Source organism: Erpetoichthys calabaricus, chromosome 6, assembly GCF_900747795.2.
Source record: "Erpetoichthys calabaricus chromosome 6, fErpCal1.3, whole genome shotgun sequence".
Taxonomy (NCBI): Eukaryota; Metazoa; Chordata; class Cladistia; order Polypteriformes; family Polypteridae; genus Erpetoichthys; species Erpetoichthys calabaricus.
The window spans coordinates 114,889,465-114,910,094 of NC_041399.2; the positions used below are offsets into that span (position 1 = coordinate 114,889,465).

At 37.0% G+C, this 20,630-nt stretch overlaps 1 protein-coding gene across 1 annotated transcript in view; it reads left to right on the forward strand.

Annotated features, from left to right (window-relative positions):
• Positions 1-16,582, forward strand: part of tmub1 (transmembrane and ubiquitin-like domain containing 1) — a 22,786-nt gene extending 6,204 nt beyond the window's left edge. Inside the window, exon 2 of the mRNA XM_051928831.1 lies at positions 15,145-16,582. Coding sequence (XP_051784791.1) covers positions 15,145-15,496 — 352 coding nt within the window. The 3' untranslated portion in view covers positions 15,497-16,582. The remainder of the gene's footprint in view (positions 1-15,144) is intronic.
• Positions 16,583-20,630: the final 4,048 nt, after the last annotated feature.

The following is a 20,630-nucleotide window of genomic DNA, read 5'->3' on the forward strand; positions in this document are numbered from 1 at the left end:
ACACGGCTGAGTGTTTTTTGATGGGTGAGCACTTATATGATACTCGTCTACCCCCGGCGTTGGGTATCCTGAAATACATTAGTCGAGCGTGTTCGTTTTGGAGCCGAGCCCACTTTCCCCGTGGCATTTCAGACGTGCGTTGTAGGCGCCTGAGTTCATTGAGTTTATCCAGGCGGGCTTGTGTATTGTCTGATTTTTGAAGAATTTATTTGCAAATTATGGTGGAAAAAAAGTATTTGGTCAATAACAAAAGTTCATCTCAATACTTTGTTGTATACCCTTTGTTGGCAATGACAGAGGTCAAACGTTTTCTGTAAGTCTTCACAAGGTTTTCACACACTGTTGCTGGTATTTTGGCCCATTCCTCCATGCAGATCTCCTCTGGAGCAGTGATGTTTTGGGGCTGTCTCTGGGCAACACGGACTTTCAACTCCCTCCAAAGATTTTTCTATGGGGTTGAGATCTGGAGACTGGCTAGGCCATTCCAGGACCTTGAAATGCTTCTTAAGAAGCTAATCCTTTGTTACCCGGGCGGTGTATTTGGGATTATTGTGGCTGGGTCTTTCAGCATGACGTTTCATCTTCAATGCCCTTGCTGATGGTAGGAGGTTTTCACTCAAAATCTGACGATACATGGCCCCATTCATTCTTTTCTTTACACGGATCAGTCGTCCTGGTCCCTTTGCAGAAAAACAGCCCCAAAGCATGCTTTATAGTAGGTATGGTGTTCTTTGGATGCAACTCAGCATTCTTTCTCCTCCAAACACGACGAGTAGAGTTTTTTTCATCTGACCATATGACATTCTCCCAATCCTCTTCTGGATCATCCAAATGCTCTCTAGCAAACTTCAGACAGGCCTGCACATGTACTGGCTTAAGCAGGGGGACATGTCTGGCACTGCAGTATTTGAGTCCCTGTCGGCATAATGTGTTACTGATGGTAGCCTTTGTTACTTTAGTCCCAGCTCTCTGCAGGTCATTCACTAGGTCCCCCTGTGTGGTTCTGGGATTTTTGCTCACCGTTCTTGTGATCATTTTGACCCCACGGGAGATTATCAGTGGTCTTGTATGTCTTCCATTTTCTAATAATTGCTCCCACAGTTGATTTCTTCACACCAAGCTGCTTACCTATTGCAGATTCAGTCTTCCCAGCCTGGTGCAGGTCTACAATTTTGTTTCTGGTGTCCTTTGACAGCTCTTTGGTCTTGGCCATAGTGGAGTTTGCAGTGTGACTGTTTGAGGTTGTGGACAGGTGTCTTTTATATTGATAACGAGTTTAAACAGGTGCCATTAATACAGGTAACAAGTGGCAGACAGAGGAGCCTCTTACAGAAGAAGTTACAGGTCTGTGAGAGCCAGAAACCTTGCTTGTTTGTAGGTGACCAAATACTTATTTTCCACCATAATTTACAAATAAATTCTTTAAAAATCAGACAATGTGATTTTCTGGATTTCTTTCCTCATTTTGTCTCTCATAGTTAAGGTATACCTATGATGAAAATTACAGGCCTCTCATCTTTTTAAGTGGAGGAACTTGTACAAATGGTGGCTGACTAAATACTTTTTTGCCCCACTGTATGTATATGTATATATGTGTATATGTATATATGTGTATATATATGTATGTATGTATGTATGTATATATATATATATATATATATATATATATATATATATATATATATATAATTAATTTATCCCTTTTCTAATCAAGCTTACTTCTTAATCCTACCCAAATCCCACTAAACTGGATAAAAAAATATTGCATGGCAAAGCCGATCTTTTCAACTATACCATAAACAAGCCACCAATTTTCTAAATTGGTTGTAATCCAGTAAAAGTTTCTGGTCTTGCCTTTACTAAAGTTACCTCAGACAGTGGTTGAAACGTGTTTATTCTTTTTTCGTGGAAAGCTCTGAAAGTGAGGGTGAACCACCTCCTAGGGCAGGGATTTACAAACTTTTTGGTGGCAGGCTGAATTGTCAATAATGACTCAAATAGTGAGTCATATCAAAACCTAGTACTTTCTAGAGTCCCGAGAGTGATATTTAAATTCACAATGAAGATTGGTGACCAATTGTAGCAGACTCTGAATATTTGAGAGTTTGATTAATTAATAAGCTCTGTATCAAAATTGAAATTACCTAAACCTGAGAACTGTACCAATCCAGCTCTTCTGACTCATTGAGAAACTGTTTCAAAAACACACACATCACCTGAAGATACAGTTGGAATGCCGCTACTGATAAGTGTATTTTACTCCTCATCTCCCCTAACACATAACACATACCGCTTAGAATTAAGGCCAAAAAGTTCTATCTTGGTCTCATCAGACCAGAGAATCTTATTTCTCACCATCTCAGAGTCCTTCAGGTGTCTTTTAGCAAACTCCATGCGGGCTGTCATGTGTCTTGCACTGAGGTATGTGTGGAGACAACCAGGCACTGCTCATCACTTGTCCAATACAGTCCCCACAGTGAAGCATGGCGGTGGCAGCATAATGCTGTGGGGGTGTTTTTCCGCTGCAGGGACAAGACGACTGGTTGCAATTGAGGGAAAGATGAATGCGGCCAAGTACAGGGATATCCTGGACAAAAACCTTCTCCAGAGCGCTAAGGACCTCAGACTGGGCCGAAGGTTTACCTTCCAACAAGACAATGACCCTAAGCACACAGCTAAAATAACGAAGGAGTGGCTTCACAACAACTCTGTGACTGTTCTTGAATGGCCCAGCCAGAGCCCTGACTTAAACCCAATTGAGCATCTCTGGAGAGACCTAAAAATGGCTGTCCACCAACGTTTACCATCCAACCTGACAGAACTGGAGAGGATCTGCAAGGAGGAATGGCAGAGGATCCCCAAATCCAGTTGTGAAAAACTTGTTGCATCTTTCCCAAGAAGACTCATGGCTGTATTAGCTCAAAAGGGTGCTTCTACTAAATACTGAGCAAAGGGTCTGAGTACTTAGGACCATGTGATATTTCAGTTTTTCTTTTTTAATAAATCTGCAACAATTTCAAAAATTCTTTTTTTTTGTCTGTCAATATGGGGTGCTGTGTGTACATTAATGAGGGAAAAAATTAATTTAAATGATTTTAGCAAATGGCTGTAATATGACAAAGAGTGAAAAATTGAAGGGGGTCTGAATACTTTCCGTACCCACTGTATCTACAACTATAAAACCATTCTCCGTCTGACCTCATTTGTAAATAATATTTATTTGTGCTCAAACCCAGTGTTATACCCAAATTTCTCCTACAAGAGCTGCCACTTTCAACCATATCCATTGCTGATAAATTCAGCCCAATACAGATTCAAATTCTTTGACAACGTATGCACAAGACAAAGCCAAGCAAGTAGTTGTAAATATAAACACCACTCTTTGTGAAAGTGCTAAAGACTGTCACTGCTCTTGTGCTAAACACTTGCCTTTTAGTTTTTTGAGTGACACAGCATGGCAACTTATTACACTTGCACTATCCAGTTGTAGCATTGTCTTTCTAAAAATAACTGGTCCAGAATATTTAGATCTGCATTAGTAGTTTGTCCATCCTGTGTTAAAGTATGTACGTAAATTATTTATGTTAAGAAATATTATTTCTGTTTATCTGCTTATAAAGATATTGACTTTACTGGTGATTGACTTCTACAGTTTAGATTTCAGCAAATTAAATCAATGTGTCAGTTAATTGAAACTTACCTACTGAAAGTGAGGAAAGCTGTAAGCCATCTGCATCCATTATGCTCCTAAGTTACAGCAAGGTGATTAATCCATGACAGCCATTTTCTTCAAATGTTTTTTTCACTGTTAGCAAATATATACCTGTCAGTCAGTAATTTCAGCGTCTTCAGCTCACATGTACTGCTTTTGTTAGTGAATACATAAGAACTAATTGGAAACTACAGCATGCCCTCTGTTTGACTTAAATCTTTATTATTGTTGTTGTTTATTATATGTGAGAGGTGCATTATAATTTCAGCATTACTGTTATGCTCCTATTCAGCAATTGCAATGTATTTATCTTCCTGTACTTGTACTCCTTTGTAGTTTTAAGTAAAATTAACCTGCTTTCGTTTATTAAAGCAATAGTGAATTAAACAAATGGCTATTGGAAAATATAGCTTAAAGGTGGTTTCTTAAATAAACTGCATAAGGTGATTTGGACTGAGAAATTGAAATTAAGCAGCAGCCACTTTTAATAACTTTCCACCTTTATTAATGTACAACAAATCCCAAAGGACACAGATGTATGAGCATGTACTTTTCTTATCTTGTATCTCATATACTGTATATTCTTACTTAATAAAATCATCACATATTCATCCTGTATTAAGTAAATTGGTAATTCACAAATTCATCACGAATATAAAAATGCACTAGTAACCACTACAGTAATCCCTCCTCCATCGCGGGGGTTGCGTTCCAGAGCCACCCGCGAAATAAGAAAATCCGCGAAGTAGAAACAATATGTTTATATGGTTATTTTTATATATTTTAAGCCCTTATAAACTCTCCCACACTATTACAAACATTTCACGCACAATTATACAGCATAAACCCTTTGTATTCTCTTAGATATTAGGTAAGATTCGTTGAAATTATGTATGTAAACACAGTTTACATACAGTAAAACCTAAATATTATTTTAAAGATATCAAGCGTCTCCGATATCACATATGTTACAGCCATTACGACAGACAGGCCACCAGCAATAAATACGTACAACGCAAGAAAAATTGTATACAGTAAAATGTGTGTACAGTGACACTAAACTATGTACATGTAATAAGTACTGTACGTAAATAATTAATTATGGTTACTCACCAACAATGACACGACGACTTGTCAGATAACGATGAGTTTAATTTTACTGCACAACAAAGGAGAGCGTTACAGCTCTTCTAAAGGAGCCTCTTCAGGCGACTGTTTAGCACCGCCATTGTTCTTCTTCCAGCACTCTTCAATCCAAATCCCTAGAGCAGATTCCATCCAGACTACTGCCTTATCACGTCCACTTGCAACTCATTTTGCGCCCTGGTTAAAAGACACTGCGGCCGTAGATCTTATATGCTTTTCCTCCTTTTTAAATAAAAAGAATCGTGGAGTCATCGTGTAGCTGTTTCCTTCCTTCAACATATCCAAAACTTTTACCTTTTCTGCAATCATTTGCATCTTCTGTTGGCGCTTGTGCACATTAATGTTGAATGAGTGAGATTACACTTCCTGGTTAATGCAACACTCCGTCGCTGAGCCAATCAGCAGCACACAGGAACTTAACCGCGTGCTCTGATTGGGTAGCTTCTCAGCCATCCGCCAATAGCGTCCCTTGTTTCAATTCAAATGCGTCCCTTGTTTCAATTCAAATGGGCAAATCAACTGAGGAAGCACACGTACTGTAGACCACAGACATCCGCGAAGCAGTGAAAAATCCGCGATATATATTCACATATGCTTACATTTAAAATCCGCGATGGAGTGAAGCCGCGAAAGACGAAGCACGATATAGCGAGGGATCACTGTATTTCACTTTTCTAAATATTCAATACTCCTTGCACATTTGGCGTACATTTTCATAAATGATATACCAGTTATAAGATGATTGTGTATTAAGAGTGTAATCGGCTAAGTATCTCTAATAATAAGTGTTTAATTTGATTCTTGCAGAAATAATGCTATATTTGTGTATTTTATCTGCATTAAATCCAAATCAAATCAGTGATTCTCTAACTGATGAGGTCTTTTGGAAAACCTGCATAATACACAGTTTGAAAGGAATCAAAATGGGGTTCAAATGTTGTAAGATTAGAACACTACCTACTGCTCCACCATTCTCTTGAATTTGAAGGAATAAATTACCTAAGTGATACCTAAATTAAATTACCTAATTACCTGAGTGCTAGATACTTCTTGGGAGTTCATTATGCTACATTACACACTAGTTGCCATAATATTTGTAAAATAATATAATAATCTGCAATGAAAATGAAATGACAAAACTTTTTCTCCCTAATATTGTGTCTCACTATCATAAATAATTACATAATGTCTGATCAGTTTTAACAAAAACAATGCATTTAGTAGTATTTCTTTTTCTCTGCTATATCCAAATCACTGAGTACCCCTGGGAGCTACTAGAAAGCAGCTGACTTCTTCACACACACACACACTTCAGAAAACTATGAATTTAGAGCATTTGCAGTTTCAGTTTCCGTACATTTCACCATTTCACCCTTACTGTTAATATTATACTTCACCTTACTTACCTGTTCTTTTTTTTTTTTTTTTTTTACCGGTACTAAAGCACTGATAGAGCATCTTCAGGTCAACTTTTCAATATTTTTTTCTCTAATTACCTTTTAGCATTTCTAATATCCTTTTTACAGTGACACTGATGTCCTCATAAAACCTTTGGGTAACGCTGTAGTTACTTATTAAACAGCTCCTTTTCTGATCACATTTTTTTCTTGGCTCTTTATAACTGAAAAGGCTTTTATTTAACTCAGCATTATTTTAAGTATTTCTTAACTCAGGAATAACATACCTTTTGAAAGACCTGAAAAGTGATGTTATTTTTTTCTTCTCTGCTTCTCTGTTGTCTAGCTCCAAACAAGAGAGAAACTTTGTTCTGTCATATTAAATAGAAATTCAGAAAAACACTTGCTCATTTACACGATTTTATTTTTAAAGGCTTTTTGCTGCCATTGCATTATCTGTAGCTCTTAGGACAATGATACAGCAGCACCATCTTCTGTTATTTTGAACATTCCTAAAATGAAAACAAGCAAGATTTCATTTGTAGACCTTTTCAGATTTCATAACAATATCATTAACATTTATTTATTTAAAAAGATTCCAATTAATACTGAGGCAAGCATCTGAACAATTGTGAATCATTAGTGAATTCTCCTTGGTCCATTTTATTTTGGCCTAACTTGTTGAAATTAAAGTAATTAAGAACTCGGAGTGGTGAAGAAAGTCATTAAAACATTAGAATATTAGAAAGTTTTAGATGAGAACATGCCATTCAGCCCAAGAAAGCTCACCAGTCCTATCTACTTAATTCCTCCAAAATAATATCAAATTGAGTTTTGGATGTCCCTAAAGCCCAACTGCCTACTATACTACATAAGTTATTTCTTGTGACAATGGTTTTTTGTGTGAAAAAGACTTCCTAATGTTTGTGCGAAACTTACCTTTAACAAGTTGTAAGCTGTTATCCCCTTGTTCTTGTTTTACTCATTTTAATGCAACAGTATCATTTCACTGTATTAACTAATTTCATAATTTTGAACAATTCAATCATGTCACCTCTTAGTCTCCTCGTGCTTAAACTGAAAAGGCTCAGCTCTTTTTAATCTTTCCTCATAACTCATCGCTTGCAGGCCTGTAATCATCCTAGTCACTCGTCTCTTGCTTCTAGCTTAGAGACCAAAACTCCACCATATAGGGTGCATGCTAATCAACCTCATGCATAAGCACTCAAGATCCTGCACAACTTAATTGGATTGCAGATCAACCTCCCAACTGACACATCGAGAAACCACCACCTGCATTCAAGAATATATGGCTGTGCTCCACATCTGAGAGCGCTAGATCATTAATAATAATAATTCATTACATTTATATAGCGCTTTTCTCAGTACTCAAAGCGCTATCCACACAGGGAGAAACTGGGAAGTGAACCCACAATCTTCCACAGTCTCCTTACTGCAAAGCAGAAGCACTACCACTGTGCCACCTGTGGATCATTTGTGGCATCATAGTGCCTCTCCTTTGTGTTCTGGGGGGTCAAGAAAGACTTAAGGTGCCATTGTCTGAGAGGGTAGCCACTATTACTTGGCAGATATAACAAAGTGATTGCTGTTACATTGAATAGTGTAGGCCATATGAAACATTGTGGGATCAGTCAGTTGCATTCCCAAAAAGCCATTCACCACGTACAGTACTGTTACGTCTGACAAAGCTACTTTGCAACAAAATAAATTAATCTTGGTTTAACCAGGTCACTGAACTGCAAAATTTGTATCTCATATTGACATCACAAATGACTAGTGCAATAGGACATAACCAACAACACTTTGTAAAACATGATTTTTCATAATAGATTATGTTTTGCTCAATTTTTTTTGGGGGGGGGGGGTTGGTATCACTTTTTTTTTTTTTTTTTTAATTCTGTACTTTGTACCTGTAGTATTTCATTACAGTATAGTGTTTTTACAGGCTAATGGACAAAGGAACTATGGATATTTAATATGTATGAATCAGACTGTTAAAGGTAACAGTTCAGGAAAAATGACAGATTTCCAGTTACTGGGTATTTATTGGTGTGTGCTGTGTTCACAATGACATTATTAAGGTTTTTCACAATATATATTATGAAGCAGTGGTTTTGAAAATGTGTGCTGCATTTACTTTCAGTATACTGCAGATTGGATCATATGGTAATTTATTGATTATCCTTGACTGGGAAAAGGTCACAAATGTATGTTTTACTTTCTGTAGTGACCCAGCAGCTTTGGTGGTTTTGTCATTGTGCTGTAAATATTAAGCACAGCCACAAAAAGGGGCAATTCAGTTACCTCACTAAAAATGCACACAATGTTTTAAGACAGTTTTGCTCCAAAATGCTACTTTCAAGTTATTGGGTTGTCTTTAACTTCTCTGTTGTGTGTGGTTTTTTTATGTGCCTTTGTTTGTTTTTTTTGATATTTGTCCAAATGTATGAAATTATTTTGGGCTTTTGAGTCCATAGCGTTGGGTGATTTTTAAAATAAATAAGTAAATGGAGTGCACAGGTGGAAGGATGTAGGTGTGAGTATTAGCATGGCGGAGCAACTCTGGGGTGTTAGTGAGTAATTGGCCGGCCAAGCATTCACTTGTCGACATGCGTTGTGGCCAGTTGTCTTATTAACACTCTGGTGTCTGAGACTGCAACACCTGCGCCCAAAGGGAGGATTAAAATAACCTGAGCAAGACGCATGGAGAAGAAAAAGAGTAGACATCCGTGGAAAACAAAACTAAAGGCAGAATGGGAGTAGGTGAGACAGCAAGCTGGGGAAATAGGTTGCATTGCTTTTTCAGTATTGAAGGGCACTATTATTTCTGGAGATAGAAGGCTCGCTGAGATTGTTATTCAGCTACAAGAAAAAAAAAATCAACAAATTTGGAAACATTTAGCTTTATATTAATAATAAAAAAAATATTTTTATGCTTGTTATTTTACCTTGTTAGCTGTTGAATGTGTTTTTACAGCCACAGGCAACTTTTCTTCAAGAATTTCTTCATACATCTGAAACAACAAAGCAGCAACTCTCCCAGTGCATATCTTTTTCTCTTGTAGATGACTGTTGTCCTCTGTATCTCTCCCACCAGCTGACATGTCAACCAATTGTCTTGCCATTTCTTCTTGTCTTTTAGTATCTTTGTTTAAAATAAAAATAAAAAAAATAGTCTTTGTACTTTTGTATCAAGAACAGTAAATAAATGATATAGTTGCTCTGAGAATGCACCACTGGAACTTTTTATTACAGCCTCCAAAAGTCTGTACTTTGCCATCTGAACTCCACAGTTTGTATTGTTACACTTGCAAAACAGATATTTAATCGCTTCAAAAAAAGGAATCGCATCTGCAGTTGTAAACCAATATACACTTAGGTGTTTAGTAAGTTGCTCAGATAGTTCAAGTAGAGTAATCATGTTTTGCACAGAACCCTGCTGCGCAATTTCAGTACCCTAAACAGCCAGTATGTATTTCTGATCAACCAGACTTTTCAGCATGTGATACACGCTGTTCCAATTATTCTTGCTGTAGCATTCTTGTTAGGGAGCCTAACTGTGCTTGTGTTTCTCACAGTTGCGAATTGGCAAGGTTTGAGTGCTAAAAATTACTTTAAATATTCGTTTCCCAATGGCAACACAGTCAGAGATGCTTCTCTGCCTCAATAAGCCTTCATTTACAGCAAGCTGCAAAACATGGGCTCTGTGGCCTAAATTTTTTTCTATGAAGAGGCATTGGCTTGGTAAAATGCACCGAGATTCTGAATGGTGCAGTAGCTGACAGAATCCCTTATCCTCAACTAGGGAAAAGGTTGGTCATCAAGTGCAGTCATCTCCATAAATTTAGTAGTTACAGATTTAGCTCTGCCACTGTCACATTTTGAAAGGGTTGCTATATGAGGCTACCACTAGTGAACCCATTAGTGTCTCATTTAACTTTTGTTTTGGTATCATTAGCAGCTAAAAATTCAATGTATAATTAATTATGGAGGGTCTTCAAATGGATAAAATAAATTTGTGGTGGTATATGATTTAATTCTATAGCCTCCTCACATTGTCTCATTTTTGAGATGGTTTTGTTTTTGTCTGATTAAAAATAAGCATAATCAAAACCAGATAATGAATATGAACAATTTAATACAATTTTATATTTTTTTAAATATTTTCTATATCATTTGTGCTGTGCAAATGTGCGCTGACTTTTGGAAATTTCATCTTTACCCTTTTTTGCCCATAATTGTAACTGGGCTGTACTGGACTTTATTTTTAAACAGCCATATTGATCTCTGATTCCATCTCAGGCACATAATATTCTACTGTGTGATCATGATAATCATGGGGACTTAAGAAGAACAAGGCTCTTATGCTTGAATCAGTGTGCATACCCCACCTAGCTGTATTAAGGGAAACAAAGAAAAACAAGCATGTAGTGTCAAGGTTATGGGTAGTGAGACTTAAATAGCCCATGGATAAGAACAGTAAACCCTTAATGAGCAGAGTAAGAGCAGGAGGTAGCAGGAGTACAGACAGCCACAAAATGACAGAAAGGAACAATATATACCCTTTCTAAACCCATTTATCCAGAGCAGGATCGCAGGAAATCTGAGGTCTATGCCTGCAGTTTTGGATGCAAGGCAGGAAAAATCCCTGGACAGTGTGCCAGCCTATTGCAACAATACTATACCGTTGTATGACATGGTTGGTGTTAAGAACCAAAAGTGTATGATATTTCAATTGTTTGAGAGAGAGAGAAAAATTGAAAAGATGGAGACAAATATTTTAAATCATAATTCTGCCACTGGATTATTTTCACAATATCAGTTATTTTGAGCTGTGAATGTAAAACTAAAAAAAGATAAATTAATAAATACAAAAACACATTAGTAGGTTTAGTTTTTCACCAATTGATGGACTGTCTTCACCTACCTACCTGTAGTTCAGTAGAGACATTGCCAACTCTGGAATTTTACAAGGTTTGTATCACTTTATTGTTAAACTACCTTTTTAAAACAGAAGTGATTGGTCAGCAACAATATGCTGATCTTTCATGTTGACCTTGTCAGTCTCTCAGTAAGTGCCTTTTTCAAAAAGTATTTCTCCTGTGTTAAGTGGCAGATGAATTATTGTCAACGTAATGCACACCTGAAAAATAAGCTGAATTGTTACTTGCACGTGAGTTTTCTGTCCATATGTTAAAGGTTTTGTTGACCAACACATTCTGACTTCACGTGCTTGAATTACCTTGTTATACAAGAAGCGCAAAGAAATGTGGCAGCTCATCATAACGGGCATCAGTCTCATATGCAGCATGGATTTTGTTGTAGTGTGTGCTGTCTACGTACTGTACACACATTAGTTGCTGTCTCCATACTGTATCTTGGGCTCAGTCAGAATTACAGCTAACATGCTGTCATTTATGAACAGACTGACATTCTGTAAGGGATTATCTAACACTTCTTTTTAGCCTCAGAGATCCAGTGAATGGCAGCTTTGGAAGCTACCGAGCATTTTCAAAGCAAAACCATCAACTTGGTATGCTTCACTAACACTTGCACCAGACTCTTACAGTTGTGCTTGAAAGTTTGTGAACCCTTCAGAATTTTCTACATTTCTGCATAAATATGACCTAAAACATCATCAGATTTTCACTCAAGTCCTAAAAGTAGATAAAGAGAAACCAGTTAAACAAATGAGACAAAAATATTATACTTGGTCTTTTATTTATTAAGGAAAATGATCGAATATTACATATTTGTGAGTGGCAAAAGTATGTGAACCTTTGCTTTCAGTATCTGGAGTGACCCCCCTTTGCAGCAATATCTGCAACTAAACGTTTCCGGTAACTTGATCAGTCCTGCACACCGGCTTGGAGGAATTTTAGCCCATTCCTCCATACAGAACTGCTTCAACTCTGGGATGTTGGTGGGTTTCCTCACATTAACTGCTCGCTTCAGGTCCTTCCACAACATTTCGATTGGTTTAAGGTCAGGACTTTGACTTGGCCATTCCAAAACATTAACTTTATTCTTCTTTAACCATTCTTTGGTAGAGCGACTTGTGTGCTTAGGGTCGTTGTCTTGCTGCATGACCCATCTTCTCTTGAAATTTAGTTCATGGACAGATGTCCTGACATTTTCATTTAGAAATCTGACATAATTCAGAATTCATTGTTCCATCAATGAAGGCAAGCCGTCCTGGCCCGGATGCAGCAAAACAGGCCCAAACCATGATACTACCACCATGTTTCACAGATGGGATAAGGTTTTATGCTAGAATGCAGTGTTTTCTTTTCTCCAAACATAACGCTTTTCATTTAAACCAAAAGTTCTATTTTGGTCTCATCCATCCACAAAACATTCTTCCAATAGCCTTCTGGTTTGTCCACATGATCTTTAGCAAACTGCAGATGAGCAGCAATGTTTTTTTTGGAAAGCAGTGGCTTTCTCCGTGCAACCCTGCCACGCACACCATTGCTGTTCAGTGTTCTCCTGATGGTGGACTCATGAACGTGAACATTAGCCAATGTGAGAGAGGTCTTCAGTTGCTTGGAAGTTACCCTGGGGTCCTTTGTGGCCTCGCCGACTATTACACACCTTGCTCTTGGAGTGATCTTTGTTGGTCGACCACTCCTGGGGAGGGTAACAATGGTCTTGAATTTCCTCCATTTGTACACAATCTGTCTGACTGTGGATTGGTGGAGTCTAAACTCTTTAGAGATGGTTTTGTAACCTTTTCCAGCCTGATGAGCATCAACAACTCTTTTTCTGAGGTCCTCAGAAATCTCCTTTTTTCGTGCCATGATACACTTCCACAAACGTGTTGTGAAGAGCAGACTTTGATAGATCCCTGTTCTTTAAATAACACAGGGTGCCCACTCACACCTGATTGTCATCCCATTGATTGAAAACACCTGACTCTTAATTTCACCTTCAAACTAACTGCTAATCCTAGAGGTTCACATACTTTTGCCACTCACAAATATGTTATATTAGATTATTTTCCTCAATAAATAAATGACCAAGTATAATATTGTTTCATTTAAATGGTTTCTCTTTATCTACTTTTAGGACTTGAGTGAAAATCTGATGATGTTTTAGGTTGTATTTATGCAGAAATATAGAAAATTCTAAAGGGTTCACAAACTTTCAAGCACAACTGTATTATGCTGTCATTTTCAGCTCCTGAACAGAACTGCCACTATACTGACACAGTAAATTGCTTTGTTCTTCACACACTTTACACGCCCGTATTCAGCATGCTGCGTCACCGCAAATACTGTGTCAATACCACTCTCCATTACCAGCCGCTGTTCACTGGACAAATATATGTGGGCAGTTTCTGGTGGATGACTTTCTGTTTTAGAGTTTAAAGCTACAAGGGTTAAAGATATAATGGCAGGAGTATTTGTTCAAAAGCCAAATATGAAATTCTTAATACATTTTTAATTAATTTTGGGATTCCTGTAGCCTAAGTTAGCCCTTGTGAAAGTCTGATTGTGATGAAAATTAAAAGTATTTTTAGTAAATTATTATTTTACTTCAGTTAGTCTTTTCAGCTACTTTAATACTGTAATTTCATTTCTTTTAGTTTTAGTTTATTTTGGTTTTGTTAATTATTTTATTTTGATTTATGAAAATATTTTTTATTAATATTTTCAGTTTTGATTTTAGTTTTCATTAACTATATTAACCTTGCTGGGAAACCCCTTTTAACTTTTTATTAACTTAAAAATGTTGGAGTACAGTAATATCTGCCTCACTGATCAGTGATTTTTTTATTATTATTATTCAGTGTACTGATAATATTGGGAAACCTGAATTATTGGTCAGCAGTATTGGCCAATATTAACATATCAGTCAATGTCATCATTTTTAATGAGCATCAGCCAATAATGATATGGTCGCAGACGTATTGTGCATCTCTAACGTTAAGGGAATAGAGCAAATATTACCTGATGTAGCCAGAAATTATCATTGGTGTTTGGGCATAGCACTCTCCAAAAAACTGACATTTTGCTTATTTGATCAGGACTAGAATGACCAAAGAAGCATAATTTATAAAATGTAATGTGAAATTATCCTTACACCATATCCAATGCTAGGGGATCATATCCAGCAAACCCACTGATCCCTAATGACAAAAATGTATGTGATACTTTAATACCTGACATAAAACACAAAAAAAAAAACCAATGAGATTTTAAGACTTCATGTTTTGTTTCCCTTTAAGTTAGGTATCATTTGACCTGGAATTGTAACTGGAGAAAACCCATGTGAATACAGGGAGAATATTACATCTTCACTCAGTTGGTCATACTATTTCAAAGTTAGTATCTTTGAAAAATTCTCTATAGAGCAAGTCTGTAGGATATGATTGTTATACCCCTTTGATTTCTTTTACTTTATTATTCCTGATTTATATTTTAGTCTAGACAAGAACATGATAATCATTTTGTATGCTAGGCTTACTATTTTAAATATTTTAACACACTTAAGCAATTTATGCTTCTTGAAAAGAAGCCATCTTATTTGCATGGCTTAGGGTGTGGTGTGCCTTCTTTGCACTGTTTTTTTATGCCTCTGAAATGTGACAGAAAAAAAGAATTCTAATTTTTCTATGCCACAAATCATTAGAAATATCTTTTTGAAGGATGTGACCTAATTTTATTAAAAAAAAATGAAGACAAAAATGGCAATATAATGTATTGAATAAGCTTACCAAACAGATCAAATTAAGTAGAATTAAATATTTATGAAATTTTTGTATGCTGCTTTTGAAAATTACAACTCTAGTTGACTTAATTGTTATGGCAATTATAAGATGATAATATAATTGCTTAGTTTTGTTGTCTCTCTCTCTCTTTCCAGGACCTACTTTCCAGGACAGGAGCACCAAGTACGTCTAATATACCGAGGACAGCTTTTAAGAGATGATACCCAAACATTGGCTGCTTTGAATCTTGTGAATAACTCTGTCTTGCACTGCCACATCTCTCAGAATGCCACACAGCAAATGCCAGCAGGAGCCATGGCTGCAGAGCAGGTCCATGCTGCCCTCAATGTTGGCAGCCTTATGGTTCCTCTCTTTGTGCTTATGCTCTCAGTTTTATGGTATTTTCAGATTCAGTACCGGCAATTATTTACAGCTCCAGCCACTGCCTCACTTGTGGGCATTACCTTCTTTTTTAGTTTTGTGGCTTTTGGAGTGTATCGCCGGTAAAGCTATATTTAATCTATATACTTGCACACCAGACTTTTTATGGCATTGCTACATCGACTTCTATCAGAGACTGCATCCCATGACCAGTTAGCCAGGGTAGCTTATGTATTTTTGGGATGTATTTTTGGGGTTGGCAAATTTTATTGTCTAAATTATGGAAAGTGTTGGACTGTTTTAACACAGTACCTTTTCTGCACCTGTCTGAATAGGAGGCCCATAATTATTGGCTTATAAAATCATTCTTGATCAAGTCAACTGCTCTTTTACCAGTGTAAGTCAATACCATTACCTTTTATTTTTTTTTTTTTATTCAATTAAGGTACAACTTTGGAGATGGGAAACTCTGAGTGTGCAGAGATAGCCAATAACAACCAGAGTTTCAACATGTTTTTTTTCCCCAGCAACATAGTTTTTATATATCATTAATTTTTCCTGTTAATAAAAATAATAGATGCTGATCTCTCCTAGTGCAGCTTCTAAAGGAGAGAAAAAAATCAAATTGAATCATTATTTATTTGTAACTTGTTTGATTTTATTTTAAAATTCACAAATTGTGTGATGATTATTAAATGCACATGCATTTATACTGTGGCAGATTCTTGGAGAACGGGGCCACCTCATTTGTAATACATGCCTTGTAGGCACGTAGTTAATTCAAAAGAAGTGTCTTAAGGACTTAGTTACTTACTAACAGAGGTGACTTAATATTAAAAGGCAGTTCAGTTTATCATGGTATATATCTTTCATGTAAGCTATTTCTTGCATGCTGTTTTTTCTTTGAACAGTATCCAATTAATTTTAGTTTCATCTTACAACTGTATTTATTAATATTGTATAAAAATCTTAAGTTTGAAATTACTTAGCTTTACAGGTAAATTAAGCACAACAAAGTAATACAATCTGTATTTTCAGTCTTCATTTTGTATTGTGCCTTTCGTGGGAAGATATCACAGACACTTTACAATGGTGTAGATTGTTTTTACCAATATTCATTTTGATGCATTAACATTTTGTTTGTTAATGTATTGTTATTAGACAGATTCATTTGATGCAAACCAGTATATATTAAAAAGTTCATAAAATTTGCATTTTTGTTTTTTGCAATGCAAGTGTGCTGTTTTTCCTGAGCTTTGATATACAACATAATCAATGGCATTCATTACTTAAATGCAGTTGCATTTTCTTGTTATACAGTTAACTACTTTTTCCAGGTATATTATCCAATCATTCGTAACAGAGCAAGGTATTCCTTTCTAAAACAAGGGTGGGCAGTTTTGGACTTGCATTTATTGTTTAGAAGTACTTTAATTTTTCTTTGTGTTTATTTTCTTAAAAAGGAAGATGTTTGAGTTTAATCACTTATGACTTCACTTTCTGCTTAATTTTTAGTACATAATTGTGATTTGGTACATTTGAAATTAAATACTTTCCATTTGTAATATTGATTTCCAAGTGGTGTCAATTGAGCATCAATAGACATGTAAACCACACTGTTTGGGGTGTTTGTTCATTTGTCCACTCATATCCCAGTACTAGAATAATGGAATATCTTGGCAGACACAACTGAATAGCCTGCCTTTTGAAAGGCTGAGCATACTGCTTCCTGGAGTCTCCCTAACCTGTTTTCCTTCACCAATAAGAATTTACTTAACAATGATTTGATATTGTTTTGCAAATGATCATGTCTTGTACATTGTCTTGTGGTATTGGATCACTGCTTCCCTTCAATGGATTTGTTTTGAGCACAAAATCAATAGTGCATTTCAAAGAAGATGGTGTGGATTATGGCTCATAATACATAAAGGTAAGGTTCAGATTTGCAAAGGTCATTGAAATAAAGATCTGGTACAAAAAGTCACATTTAATTATTATGTTTGATACAGATCTCAAAGACTAAAGAGTCAGTCACTGCTGGGCATTCTTTGTTTTACATTTTAACTATCTGATAGATCATGAATACACATAGTATCATAGTACATAGTCTTGGCAACATTTATTCAGAATAGTGAAACTATTTTAAAATGTTTCCAGTATGATAATGTCATGTCAAAGTCATTATGGAAATGTGTTTTAAATGAAGTGTCCACTTTTTTTATGCATCTGCTCTTCACATTCCATGTACCCATGGATTATTTCCACAATATGATTGAGAAGACAACAGGATAAGGTTGAAATCACAATCACCAACTGCAGCTCAATATTCTGACTTTTTGCTGAGTCCAGGCCCTGATGAATTCTTGTTCTTCTGAGTATTAATGGGATACCAACATGCTGTTGTAGTTAGGTACACAATCTAGTGTCATGCTGTATGATCCTCCTTTGACTGCAAGATTAAAGGTTCCTTCCTTACCTCTGATTTTAATGGGACCTTGACAAAGATTTTTTCCTGTAAATGAACAGGAAACAAGAAACTATATGTAAACAATAGTACGATTGTCCTACACTTTTAAGTATAATATCTTCCTCAGTAGGAAAGAAATGAGTTTTCAAAAAATGATTTTTTTTATTTTTCAATATAGTCTCCTGATAGCTCCATACATTTCATCCACTTTTCCTGCAGTGACTTTAACCCCTTAAAAAAAATTGTTTTTGTTTGACCTTCAAACCAGGACGTCACAGCTACCTTGACATTCTCGTTGCTTGAAAACCGCTGTCCACTGAGAGATTTTGTCAAAACTTGGAACAGGAAATCTGAGGGAGACAGGTCAGGACTGTAGAATGGATGGTTCAGCTGCTGGAACCCACATTCACAGCCTGTGATTGTGGCGACGTGAACCAGTCCATTGTCGTGAAGAAGCAGCACACCTCCTGTTACTTTTCCTCGTCTTTTCACCTTGATTGACTCCAGCAAAGAGATAATTGTGTTGGCATAATTCTCCCCAGTTATGGTTGTCTTGTGTGGCATGAACTCCAGAAGTAAAGGTCCTTCAATATCCCAGAAGACATTGGCCATGACTTTGCCTGCAGATTTTTCTGTCTTGAACTTTTTTGGGGTTGGGGATGACTTGTGCTTCCACCGCATTGACTTCATTTGGACTCAGGATCTCTGTGATAGACCCAAGTCTCATCTCCAGTCACCAAACAATGAAAAAAATTCACTTGGTCTTGACGGAGCATCTCCAAGTTCTCCTAACAGCACTGGAGCCTCATGGCCGCCTGACATGGCATCAGCATTCTTGGAACCCATCTTGCACTGAACTTTAACATGCCCAACTTTTCACGAATTGTTTTCCAAACTGTACCTGCCGATATGCCCATTTCTTCAGCTATTCAGGAAACCTTAATTTGTCTGTCTGACAAAATTAAATCCTCAACTTTCGTGCACATTTCTGTGGAAGATGTTTCCACAGGCCATCCTGTGTGAGGGTCATCTTCAATGGACCCTCTTCCCCACTTAAACTGCTTACTCCAATGTTTTACTTTGTAGGATGCTGGGGCAGACTTGCCATAAACTGCAATCATGCGTCAAAGGATCTCCTTTGGCTTTTTCCATTATTTTGTGAGATATTTTATCACTGAATGTTGCTCCAAATCTAGCATTTTCTTATTTGATTAGTACAAAGACTCTCCCAACATCCTGTCTCTTGGAATGTTAGACTCGCACTGAGCCACAACTGTGTATGAGTAACCTTGAGACATGTCACAACATGCTCAGACTTGTTTCAACATGCTTGCTACTTTCTTTCATACTCGGATAGATAAATTATTGCACACCCCTCGTAACATTGGGGTAGACTTGGAAAGTTATTATAAAATTTTACAGTAGGCCTGTGTATTAATTCCTTAAGTAGCAGGTAGGAAAGATCATTATTATTTATGTGATCATACTTAGAGGCTTAATTGATATATATGTATATTTTTTCTCCCTGTATGGGTAATTTTCAGTGTGGGCTAAGAAACATACAGTAATAGCACTGATGCCTCATGCATGCAGAGTTAAAATCAGTCTTTCGGTAATTGTCTGTGTAGACTTTGCAAGTTTTTCCTCACGTGTCAAATATTTTCTCCCATTACTCTGTTTTTCTTCTCACAATCTATAGATGCACATGGTTAGTTAATTGTATATTGACTCTCTGTGTATGCCCAGCTATGCTAAATGCAAGAAAAAAGGCTGCTTTTTTTTCTACATGCCTTCTTCATTTCATGGTGTGGTATTCAAGACATTCTGCCCTTAAAACTGTATTGAATGACGTTCATTCCAGTGTTTTTCTTATCCAGCACAAGATATGTTTTTTATTTTTATGCAGTAATATTGATTGGTTCTGACATCAAAAAGTAAAATCTCAAATATTTTTTAAACTGTTAAGGTTGAGAGAGAAAGAAATAAATGATTATTGTACAATGCCTTGAAAAAATATTAATGCCATTCAACATTTTTTCACAACAATTTATCATGGCCTGCGATTGTGATCAGTTTGCCTCCGTTTCCAAGCGCTTACCCCAAAAAAGAAAGAAAATAATCATTCAAAAAATTAACCTAAAAAATTGAAAAGACAACAATTTGTAACTATTCATTACCCACCACACCCTCACCCAACCCAGGTATTTTGTTGAACCATCTCTCACATCTATTATAGCAAGGAATCTTTTGGGATAATTCTGTTAATTTTGCACAACATGATGGAGTAAGAGTTGCCCGTACCTCCTTGCAAAACTGCAAAACCCCAATCCCATTAACATGCCTTCCAATGAGGAAGCAGAGCCTGGGGACTCGGAGGTGGACTCCCCCATCTCTGGGACTGAGTTCACCGAGGTGGTCAAAAAACTCCTTGGTGGCAGGGTCCCGGGGGTGGATGAGATACGCCCAGAGTTCCTCAAGGCTGTGGATGTTGTAGGGCTTTCTTGGTTGACACGTCTCTGCAACATCGCATGGACATCAGGGACAGTGCCTCTGGATTGGCAGACCGGGGTGGTGGTCCCCCTCTTTAAGAAGGGGGACCGGAGGGTGTGTTCCAACTACAGAGGGATCACACTCCTCAGCCTCCCTGGAAAAGTCTATTCGGGGGTTCTGGAGAGGAGGGTCCATCGGATAGTCGAACCTTGGATTTGGGAGGAACAATATGGTTTTTATCCAGGTCGCGGAACAGTGGACCAGCTTTACACCCTTAGCAGAGTCCTGGAGGGTGCATGGGAG